General features: G+C 45.0%; 1 protein-coding gene across 1 annotated transcript in view; it reads right to left on the bottom strand.

The window, feature by feature from the left end:
* Window positions 1-12,146, bottom strand: part of Acsm2b (acyl-CoA synthetase medium chain family member 2B) — a 35,843-nt gene that overhangs the window by 9,951 nt on the left and 13,746 nt on the right. The window contains exons 3-8 of the mRNA XM_004644217.2: window positions 10,480-10,690; window positions 10,085-10,292; window positions 7,779-7,922; window positions 3,192-3,348; window positions 1,255-1,334; window positions 905-1,028 (exon numbers count right to left, since the gene is read on the bottom strand). Coding sequence (XP_004644274.1) covers window positions 905-1,028; window positions 1,255-1,334; window positions 3,192-3,348; window positions 7,779-7,922; window positions 10,085-10,292; window positions 10,480-10,690 — 924 coding nt within the window. The remainder of the gene's footprint in view (window positions 1-904; window positions 1,029-1,254; window positions 1,335-3,191; window positions 3,349-7,778; window positions 7,923-10,084; window positions 10,293-10,479; window positions 10,691-12,146) is intronic.

Here is a 12,146-nt window from a genome sequence, read left to right as displayed (position 1 = left end):
AATTTACCTGGGTATTTTGAGAAGGAGCAAAACACAGAGTATTGTGAATCCAGTGTGCACACAGGTCTCTAAGAGTCTCCAAAAGATAGCTGGGCAGGGGAGGTAGGGTGCACTGGGCTGGTCTCTCTACTCCTCGCTCCAGTCTGAGCTGTTTAGTACAGTTCCTGGCATGAATGATAATCTCATGCCTCGGCTTAGATGTGACACTGTCACAGAGTGTTTTCCTGACCGCCTTATCAGAGTTACCAGCTGCTTTGGTTTAATACTTTGTCCTCTCTGATGCTCATGTTGAAGTTTGAGGGCCCTTGGGGTGGTGTTGGGAGGTGGAGCCTTGAAGAAGTGGCTCAGTCATGGAGAGGGAGTCGGGCCTTTCTAGTGGGAAAGAGTCCTTGTTTTCTCAGAACTGGATCAGTGATGGTGCACATGCGCTGCTGGAAAGCAAAGCTCGCCTGGGTCCTGCCTCTCTAGCTTCTACTGTCCCCCATGAATTGAAGCAGCACAAAGCTGCCACCCAGTCGTTAGATGCTGCCACCCAGTTGTGGAACTTTTAGCCTGAACAATCATGAGTCAAAATAAACCACTTTGTCTTTATAAGTTACTCAGCCTCAGATATTCTGTTAAAGAAACAGGACATGGAGTAATTCCCCGGCCACTTGCCCTACTTCCCTTGCTCGACTTTTTCACAGCTCTTTACACCAGGTCATCTGTTTCTTAATTTATTATCTCCCTCCTCTAGTGGAATGGAGTGTCCATAAAATAAGGGTCTTTGGCCTGTTTGTTTCCACACAAGATGCTTAATAAATGCTTCTCAAATGTGTGACTGATAATTGGTGACTACTACATTTATTATCCAAGTGACCTCCCACCAGGTGGGCCCAGCCCACAGTTCCCAGGGGGCAGGTACCGTTTCTGTCTGGCCGTAGAATTCTCGGATATCCACTCCTGTCTGAGTCTTCCAGTTCTTCAGAGTGTCTGGAAGCAGAGATTCCCCTCCACTGAAGCAGTTCCTTAGGTGTGGGAACTTGTAACTGAAGAGGAGAGAAAAGTGTTCTCCCTCAGCCTGGCAGGAATGAAAGCCTGCCTAGGGCTAGAGTTGGTTCTGGGTGCTCTGATGGTGGGACCTGCTTTCTGGAGACACTCATGTTCAGGTGGTCAGACAATTTTTTTATCTTGAGAAATGCATATATGTGAGGGAGGCCTGGGGATGGGCTTAGTGGCTCCTACCCCACCCCCAACCTCCCCTAACCTCATCACCTGGAAAGGTCCTGCTGAAGCAACATCCGGTAAACAAGGGGAGCACCCACCATGATGTTGATGGGATAGCTGGATAGCACCTGGAGGGGAGAGACAGCTGAGAGGATGTTCACTATTGCAGATGCCCAACTCACTTGTGTGCACAGTGGGTACAACCATGAGCTATGGAGGCGTAGAGGTCCAAGTTGGAATCCTAGCTTGTTTTCTGCATTTATTTAAATCTAAATGAACCTCACAATTCCCACACAACCTCACGACACAGATAACAGAGAATCAAGTACCTGTTGTGATAGCCAAAGGAGGCAGGACTAATTTGGAGTATTACAATTAAATCCTTGCTAGCCATTCTCGCTCTTGTAAGACTTGCCCTCATAAACATGCTCTTCCAGTTATCAAGGGGGTAGTAGAAACTTGTACAGCTTAGCTATGTGATCTGTGAGCCTTCTGGAAAAAGTCCCTCTACCCCTTAGGTATTGGGGATTGCACCCAGGACCTTTGCACTGAGCCACATCCCAGACCTTTTTTTAAATTTTCATTGGTACATCTTTGCAGTATATAATAGCATTCCTGAGGGGAATTGGCAGGCATATATAACCCATCTTATTTTGTTTTGTTTTGGGACTTGTTAAATCTCCCAGGATGGCCCCAACTTGTGATCATTCTGCCTCAGCCTCCCAGAGTGTGGGATTACAAGTTTATGCCACAGGCCTGGCTTGATTTCAGCTTTATAATAGATTATTTCCAGCCAGAATATTTCTGAAAGTTAACAGGCAAAAAAGGGCTCTGGAAAATTAGCAGTATTTATACACATTTCGAAAGAAATGCTACAGGAAATGCCTATGCCTGAATACTTGCCAGACCCTGTTCAGTGTCAGGGAACACTCACAATAACCCACTGACTAGGTTCTCATAGGAGCGCGAATCCTAACATGAAGTGCACGTGTGAAGGATCTAGGTTGCTTGCTCCTTTGAATTATCCTGAAATTTTCCCACCTCGACTCCCCCCATCTTCCATCTCCACCTTCTTTCAGTCCCATGGAACCACTGTCTTCCATGAAGTGCTCCTGGTGCCCCAAAGATGGGGGATCACTGTTGTAAGCTGCTCAGCCTGTGGTGCTTCACTGTAGCAGCCCAAGCTAACACAAGTAGACAGTTTTCAGGCTGCGCATGGGGGATGGCGGCCCTCTCTGCCTTTTACCGCAGGCTCCTAGAGTAAAGCCCTGATGTAAGAATGAGTTCTCTTCTGGGAGAACGTTTGTAAGCTGGACTCATTCATAAGTCAGACAAAGTGAGCCTTCCACACCTTTGACACAGATCCACAGTGTATACCGCTTCCTCGCACTCCCCTCCTCCTCACCATTTCTTTTTGCCTCACTTCTGGGTGCCCTGGCCTAGTGTTGGCCTACTAGAGCACAACACTACTGCACACATTTGCGTGGCCCAGTGAGCACACAAGCAGCACAGCTGTGACAGTGTCGGGTAGACACACGCTGCTTCTGTGATTTCTTCACAGTTATGGATGTTTGTTCCTCAAGGTCCAGTTGCATCTGTGAAGGTTTGCAACTTGAAGGTTCATAAGTCGGGGACTTACTTTATATTCTCTAGCAAATGAAAAAGGAAGCACCACCTAGGCTCACCCAGGAGGAGATGCCATCACCTCCAGTGATTCACCCCTCCCTTTGGGGTGGCTTGTTCCCCTCCACTGATATCTGATATGAGAGGAAAAGCCCATTAAATACATGCTGAGAGAACAACCTTTGTGTGCAGGTGTGCTGATCTCCTTTCTGAGAGCAGAGTGCCACGACATCGCGGGCCGGGCACCTTGCGCGCCAGCCACCCACTCCCACAGTGTATGAATGGAAGCTGGTATAGCAAATTGGATTGTGTAGACTTCAGGCTCACTCTGAACAACTGATTCAAACTGGGTCTTCTCTTACCTTTAAGATGGTCTGTGGGTCAAACTTTGGCAAGAGATGGATAAATACGCATGCTCCCAAAGTCCAAGGCTCCAGAAGGGTGGTCAAAATGTTCACAATCCAGCCTGTGTCTGATATGGTCCAGATGAGGTCAGAGGCTTGCAAGCCTGTCCAAGTGCTGGGACACAGATGGAACATATGAACACACATGGGAATGCATGCCAAGATCTGTGGGAGGGGAAGGGCGTGTGTGTGTGTGTGTGTGTAGCTGCTCATAATCTGCAGCAATGTGTATAGACATAAGCAGGCGTGGGAAGAAAAGGTGTTCTGTCCATGCATTCTCTGCCTAGAGGGACCTCATGTCCAGAAATGTGACCCTAGCAGATAAGACCTAACAGGTCATGTGGCCTCAATCTCTTTACCATTTAAACTTAGTACAGGGTCTGACATGTGGTTCAAAGCATCTAGATGAACTTTTCGTTTATCTGTTTGATTTAGCTTTATCATTTTCTCACAACAGTATTACAATTTCATTTCACATCACAGCAGCTTTAGTTTGAATTCAGGGATATTGGTTGTCTCTGTTACTTTTTACTCATAGCTGGGACAAAACACCTGACACCCAAAATTAAGGAAGGAAAGGTTTATTTAGCTCACAGTTTGTGGAGGTTTAGTCTATACTTGGCTGGCTCCCAGGCAGAGCGGCACATGGCAGAGAGCAGCAGCAAACAGCAAAGAGCAAAGGAAGGGGCAGCAGCTGTGGCTTCCAGCCAGCCTTTCTCTCCTTCTTATATTATAAACAAGTTACCAGAGAGCTGGGGGTGTAGAACTCACACAGTGTCCTCTCTCTCCTCTTGCACAGGATGAGAATGTTTACAAAATAAGAATCCTGGGCCTGCCTAGCCAGAGCGATTGACACTGGGCGTGGTGCAGCACGCCTGTAATCCCAACTCTTGGGAGGCTGTAAACAGGGGGATCACTGTAAATCCAATCTAGTAGTGAGACCCTGGACACCCTGTAGACCCTTCCGTAAAATGAAAAGAAAAAAAAAAAAGAATCCTGGCTGTCTGCTGAGTCACTTAATTAAACTAAACTTCTCAAGTTGATACAATGTACCAACCAGTACAATCCACCTTGTCAACTTGGAAACCAGACATTTCCTTAAACCAGTTTCCAGGTTCATAGACATGCTTGTTAACATTTTACAACTTGAACATTGTATTACATTAGAACCATGACATTTTGCCCCTGGGAACTCCACCCCCACAAAGACTCATGCACATCCCTTTGCACAAAAGGCATTTTAGTCCATTTCTAAGAGTTGCCTAAGTCTTAACAGTTTTAGCAATGCTGAAAAGTCCAAATCTCAAGTCTCCAAGATCTAAGGCAAACTCCTAGCTGTGAGCCCCTGTACAAATGAAAAGTTAAATACTCCCAACACTTAAAGGCACAAGATAAACATGACCATTCCAAAAGGTATACACAGCACAATACAAACTATTGGGACCAAAACAAGTCCAAACTCCAGAAGGGCAAACATTAAGTCCTGTAGTTCCACATGGAACATCTGAAGCAATCTGTAATGAGTTGTGAGTTCCAAAAGCCTTACATGGCTCTACCCCTATGGCATTTCTGCTGGGAGCTCCCATGGCTCTTTTCTGGAGTTGGCATTGTTCCCTTTTTGCAGCTTTTTTCAGACAATACAGGTTTTTTTCTTTTTAAAATTTCTGGGCTTTCTGTTGAGTAGGCTTCTCACTCACAGCTTTACACACTGCCCTCTCAGGGCACACTGCTTGGCTTCCCAGGCCTTCTGAAATCTAGGTGGAAGCTTTTTAATCTCAGAACTCATGTATTCTGAATGCATCTAATGCCAAAGCCATGTGGACAATGACAAGGGGGCTGTCAACTGGAGCAGTAGCCAGGTTTTTTTTCTCTCTTGGCTGTAGGGACTAAGTGCCTGGATTGCTGAGCACTCTGAACATGATTTTAAGGAACAGATTCTTATTCCAGCACCACTCTGGAACCTCGTGTGGCTGCTGTGGCCATTCTGGAACATGGGGCTCTCCAACTTTTTCCTCAAAGCAAAGTTCTTCACCCTTGGGATTTTGAGGCTGCAAAAGGCAAGAAACTGCAACCTCCTGTGATGTCCTCAGGACATCCTTTTTACACTCCTGTTCCTCCTGGACAATAGAGATCTCAGTTCTATCTTTGCAGTCCACAGCCTTTTTGATGCTTTCTTTTTTGCCAAACTCATAACATTTTATTTTATTTTTGTTGGCGGAACTGGGGATTGAACTCAGGCCCTTGCACTCACCAGAGAAGCACTTATTCCATGGAGCCATCTCTCCAGCCCCCAACTCACAACATTTTAAATCATCCTGCTGGGCTCTTTGCTCTTGACTCTCAACATAAATCTGACTAAAAGCCCCCAACAATATCCATGCCACTGCCTCAATATTCAACTGCCTTGAGATTGCTTTTGTCAGATTAACTAGTCTACTGTGCTTAATCTGTCTCAGGCAAAGTCTCTGGACAGGAGCAAAATGCAGACAAACTTTCTGCCAAGCCATAACACCTGGAGTCCAACAGCCAATATAGTCCTTCCCAGAAGAAACCTCCCCAGCCTAGTCTTCATAGGCAGGATTTCTATCAACATTCTGGTCTTCTGAGCTGTGACCAGAGTCTCCCATACAAAAGAGCCAAAGGCATTCCAGCTCTTTGCTAATAAATGACATCTCCAAACCTTTGCTATCTCTTCCTGTAAGCTATTCCTAAAAATTCTTGAACAACAAAGTCAGGTAGTCACAGCAATGACCCCCACTCCCCACAAATTTTGTCTCAGTTACTTTTTACTCATTGCTGGGACAAAATAGCTGACACCCACAATTAAGGAAGGAAAGGTTTATTTAGCTTACAGTTTGTGGAGGTTTAGTCTATAGTGGGCTGGCTCCCAGGAAGAGTGGCACAAGCCAGAGAGCAGCAGTAAACAGAGAAGATCAAAGGAAAGAACAGCAGCTCAGCTTCTAGCCAGCCTCTCTACCCTCCTTAAATTATAAACAAGGTATTGTGGAACTCACACAATGTCCACACCTTCTTCTTGCACAGGATGAGAATGTTTACAAAATAAGAATCCTGGCTCTCTGCTGAGTCACTTAATTAAACTTCTCAAGTTGATACAATGTATCAACCAATGCATTTGTTTATAATATTTCAGAGATAAATCATACTATACTTTTGAACTACTATCTTTTTGGTTTTACTAGGCTGTAAGTTCCTTGAGGATGAAGGTTATTCCTGACCCATTCTTGTGTCTATTATAGAGTCTAGCACTGTACCTTTCTATATTTCATCAGATGAACATTTTTACAGAAGCCTTACCAAGATCAAGTTGGGTTGAGTAGAACTTTGATTCTGTTTTCCCCAAGCATCAAGAACTGCCTGAGCAGTTGTATGGGGTAAAACTTATTTTCTTTCTCTCTGCAGACCAGAATAAGAGGTACAAGGCAGCTGGGTGTGGTGGGTACATACTTGTAACCCCAGCACTATGGGAGGCTGAGGCAGGAAGATCTCAAGTCTGAACCTAGTGTGGGCAACTTTACAAGACTATGTCTCAAAGATAAAAAAAAAAATAAAAAGTGATATGGATGTAGCTTGTTGCCAAGACCTTAGACTCATTTCCCAATACAGATAATAGAAGGTGTATTTAACCTGTCTTCCTGTTTTAAATCAAGAATGAATTAGGCTGAACACAAAGAATTTCCTTGTGATAGGAAGTTATCATAGTATATGTTCTTTCTTGAAAATGAGTAATATTTTAGCTCTGTAGAGAATTAAACACTTTTGTAACAAACCTTGGGGAGTGGAAATCTTAGTTATATTTAAGTCATTTATCTTACCATTCTTCACAAGTAGCAATGTTAATAATTTAAAAATCATTAAATAATTTTTACTAGTTTAATTTTGATACTATGGGCTTAGAAATAAAACATTTAAGTTTTCATAAAGCTTTTTTGAATTAAAATATTTGTCCTGTTCTAATAATAAATTAACATGGCAGAGAGGATCTACTGAAAAATATTATGAAGACCGCGAGTCGTTAATGCACAGAGATCTGGTGCAGTGCTTCATAGGCCGGTAGACGGCGCTGATGTAGCAATGGAATAAAATTCTGAATTACGACATCTGTGATCAAAAATTTCTGCGATATCAGTTTACCCAACTCATCCAATCATTTCTGCTTCAATGAATCTGCCAAGTAATTTGCAACTGACACAAATACCCTCTTGGAACATGGGTAGAATTCAAGCAGATTGCCAGCACCTCAGAAATACAAACTAGAGGTTAGTCTTGGGAACAGGAAGGCAAACTTTCTTGCTAGTCATTCATCCTTCTAGGTACATGACTCAAACATGGAAGAGACTTTGAGACCTGCGTTTCTGAAACAGACACATCACTCTGAAGGTCATGGGGTGGGAGCCGAGAATGTAAGGTAATGGGCCTTTAGTTTCCTTTCCCATGTGTCTTCCCTCAGCACCAGAGGAGAATCAGATCTGAACTCAGGAAAGTCTAGTCCCACAACTCTCTGCAGAGGAAAAGGCCTCGGCTTACCCAGCATCCATCTTGCCTTTGAGGAACAGGCTGGCGTGGGAGTGCTCTGCCATCTTGGGGAGGCCACTGGTTCCACTAGTAAAGTAGATGGCAGCTGCTTCTTGGGTTCCAGACTCCACACAGCGATGCACAGTGGAAGCCTCCCTGGGGGGGACACAGCCTGTTACCTTCTCTGATCTAGCATTTTCACCAGATGTCATTGTAACTCATTTTTCTTCACCTAACCCCAGGCCAACAAGCACAAGTCAGCTGACCCAATTAGAAGAAAGGCTACTGATGGAATGGTTAGGATGATGGGGTTATTTCTATGATTCTTAATTTTAATTTTTTATTAATACACATTTGAAGCACATAAACTCATGGAATTCTAAGTCAGTAAGTTTTGGGTTTGGAAACTCTTTGGTTCTGGCACTTCATTAACTATGTATAAGGGTAATCAAAATATATGGTCAGTGTTTAAATTTTAAAAAAACCTCACTACAGTAAAGACATTGCCATTAATCTTCTTCTAAATACTGTCCCTTGATTCAAGCATTCTCATCCCATCATTCTTGCCACTTTCTGAAGCAGTTCTGGAAGTCCTCCTTCATGAATGTATTTATAGAATATGATAAAAAATATGGTGACTGGCGCTGCCAAGTGCCATCTGAGGGAAAGCCGACTGGCGAAAATGTTACCTCGTGTCCTCATCCACCTCGTTCACCAAGTCTGGTACCATGTGCCTTCTGTCTCATCCCCAAAGTAAAAAATGACATCAAAAGTAAATATTTTAAAACAATTCAGGACATCAAGCTAGCTATGGCAGAACAACTAAAGACCCTGAAGAAAGGAAATTTTCAGATCTGCTTCAGTAATCAGCAAGAGCTATGGGGTGAGAGTATTTTGAGGTTGATTAATGACAGAGTGCTTTTTACTGTAAAAAGTTTTAAAAAGTAAATATTACAGTGTTTTAAAATCATACCTCATTTGTACTATATAACTTTGAGTATCACTTTTCTTATTCATGAAAAGGGACCAATAGAAATTAAGAAAACAAATTAAGAGTTAACTTTCTTTTTTGTTTTAAATCATTTATATAGTTAGGCACAGGGCCTCGCTATACAGCTTGAACTCATAGTGATCCTCCTGTCTCAGCCTTGCTGGTGCTGGGATTACAGGTGTGCCCCACCACACCTGGTTTCAGTGGCTGGCACTGAGTGCCTGGAAGGTTCTGGGTCCAGCACAGTATGCAGTACTGAGGATCGAACTCAGGTCTTTGCTTGCCAGGCAGGATGCTTAGACCATGGGGCTATCTCCGTAGCCCGAAAGTTAACTTTTAAATGAATAGCAGGAACTCAATAAATGTGAAACTACTTCTTGAGTCCTTGGATGGTACCAGGTCCACAGGAGATGGGCAACTGGTATTTTTGGTGCTTGCCTGACACCCTCTTCTGTTCTCTGGAAACATACACACATCTTCACACATCTGTAGCATCCTGATTTTGAGTTCCTGAAGCCGGTTATCTCATTTTTTCTTTGATAGTTATCTTAAGGATCATGCACTAGAAAGACAAGTTTTTTTCCCTCATATTGGGGATTGAACCCAGGGCTTTCTCACTGAGCTGTATCTGCAGTCAGTTTCAAATTTTTTATTTTGAGACAGGGCCTCACTAAGTCACTAAGTTTCCCAGGCTGGGCTCAAACATGCAATCCTTCTGCCTCCCAAAAGCTGGGATTAAATGTGTGCACCATTCTGGCCAGCTGATCTGGTCAGGCTTGTCATAAGCATGTGGAAGGGCCACTGTCATTGGGAACAAAGCCATGGAGTGGGTTGGAGACGGCAGCAAGAGCAAAGGGAGCCTGTGTAGCAACCGTCTCTAGTTTCCCCTCCCGCGCTGTAGATCTCTTGTCTGATCTAAACCACTGTCACAGGGAAGAGCTCTGGGAGGTTCTCTTTGGGCCCCAGGCCTTTCTGTCCCACCGTGGCTTGGGTCTCTGAGCCTGCTCTTCATGTGAGCGTGCAGCCCAGAAGTGGGGGCAGATACAGCCTCACTGGGGCAGTGCCTGCCTGTGTGGGTCAGTGCTGTGCTGTCAGCCCTTTATTAGGAGCTCCTGGGAAGCCCTTGGCATGTTCCTCAGAAAGCCCCTGTAGACGAAGCCCCACAAAACCCTGAAATGTCTCCATAATAAAGTCTTGCATTGCAGCTTTTCTTTCTCCCCTCCCTCTGCTTCCTGGGCAGCCCCAGCCCCTTTAAGTCTCTCCACAGAAGGCTTGGTTGGCTTTCTACCTGTGGGTGAAAACTTAGCCCAGACGCACAGATACTCACTTGAGTAATGTCTTAAAGTCCAGCCACCCATCCCGGGTTCTCTCAGACACAAGTAGCTTGATTCTCAGAGCAGGACAGTCAGCCACCACACTGTCCACTTCAGGGGCCACTTCGTCCCCGGCTACAATGGCCTTGGCCTTAGACACCTGCAGCCTGTAGAGTATGTCTTTGGATTTCATCTGGATAGTTCCAGGCATGAAGACGAGGCCTGGAGAAGCCAAATGGTTTTGAAAGAGCTGGGAAGGAACTGGCCATCCTCCTCAGGAAATGGCCACCCAAAGCGGAAGGGTACCTGCACCACCCTGGAGGGCGTTCTTTGGAAGAGGTGATCCCCTCTCACTGCCTTTGGTTTCCCTCACAAGAGGGGATGCCCAGCTGTGTAGTCAATCACCAACCTGCTCGCACGCAGCCCAGGGTCACCAGCCACCACTCGGGGACTTGGGGCAGCACTACCACCACGCGGTCCCCGCGCTGCAGGCCACAGCACCCGGAGAGGACGTTGGCCGCCCGCCGACTCATTGTACTCAGTTCTCTGAAGTTCCATTTCACTTCGTCCCCTCCACCATTCACCCACCACAGCGCTGGCCCAGGAGGTCTCTTGCCGGCCTGTAGGAGGAGAGGCCAGATGGTTAGTGGATACAGACACAGCAGGAGGATGGCTTGTCAGTGCTCAGGGCTGGTTGGCCTTTTGGTCCTAGGGCTGGGTGTGGTGGTGCAAGCCGGAAATACCAGCCACTCAGGAGATGCAGCAGGAGGATTACAAGATGGAACTTAGCCTAAGACCCTGTCTCAAAATAAAAAAAAAAACCAGCTGTGATGTAGTTCACTGTGAGGTTCAATTCCCAGTAGTAAGAAAAAGAAAGAAAGAAAGAGAGAAAGAAAGAAAGAAAGAAAGAAAGAAAGAAAGAAGAAAAAAAAAAGGATTGAAATTCTTCAAGAAGTCTTTCTTTATATGGGTTATATCTATTGATACTTATCAGAAAATAAAACTGAGATACTTATTTAAAATAAGTATCTTTAAAAATAATATTAATACACCTATTATATATTACCATGAATAGGATTTAAAAAAATAAAATTTGCTCCACAAAGAATAGCTATCATCAAGATATCAAATAATAACAGACGCTGGCAAGGATATGAGGAAAGGGACTCCTCTCCACCATCAGTGGTAATGGAAGCCTATGCAACCCCTGTGGGCAGCAGTGTGGAGGTTCTTCAAAAGACAAAAAATAGAGATTCTCTTTGATCCAGCCACTTCCCTTCTAGGTATTTCCCCAAAAGAGATAAAGAAATTGTATTACAGGGTAATATGCATACTCATGTTTCTTTTTTTAAATGTATTTGGTTACTTCAGGGTCTTACTACACAGCTTGGACTCATGATCCTCCTGCTTTCAGCCTCCCCAGGGCTGGGATTACAGGTGTGTCCACCACACCCTGACTCTGTGGCTGGCTCAGCCTGCCCTGGGGGTGGGGCTGGCTCTGCATATGGTGCCAGGGATTGAACCTCGGTCCCTGCACTTGCCTAAACTTGTCTAAGCAGGTGCTTTAGTCCACTGAGCTATCTCACCAGCCCATCATGTTTCTAACAGCACAATTTATAATAGCCAAATCTTGAAAATGTCCTACACACCCATCAATAGGTGAATGGATAAAGACAATGTGGTATTTCTACACAGTGGAGTACTACTACTTTGCCATAAAGAAAGATGAATGTGAAGCATTTGTAAGTAAATGGATGCAACTTGAGACCATACTATCAAGTGAAACAAGCAAGTCATATACATTTAAAAATCTCATGCTTTCTGTTATACAAGAAACTCAAAAAATAACATAAATGGAGAGACCCAGTCCTAGCCCAGGTCCGGTGAGTGTGTGGAGAGCTTCCTGCTACCCTGCGCCGGTGGGACCAGTCCCAGCCCAGGCGTAGCGTGGGCCGGACCCTCTCCCGCCCCCTCGGGCCGCCCCCCACCCCTCCCGCCGAGCAGGAATTTCTGCCGACTTCCGGGAACCCCCAGACCCAGCCCTAGCCCAGGTCTGGTGAGTGTGTGGAGAGCTTC

This window comes from Octodon degus, unplaced genomic scaffold (assembly GCF_000260255.1).
Source record: "Octodon degus isolate 3935 unplaced genomic scaffold, OctDeg1.0 scaffold00195, whole genome shotgun sequence".
Lineage (NCBI taxonomy): Eukaryota > Metazoa > Chordata > Mammalia > Rodentia > Octodontidae > Octodon > Octodon degus.
Note: the sequence above shows the minus strand (reverse complement) of the source record. Positions and strands in the feature narration are given on the sequence as shown.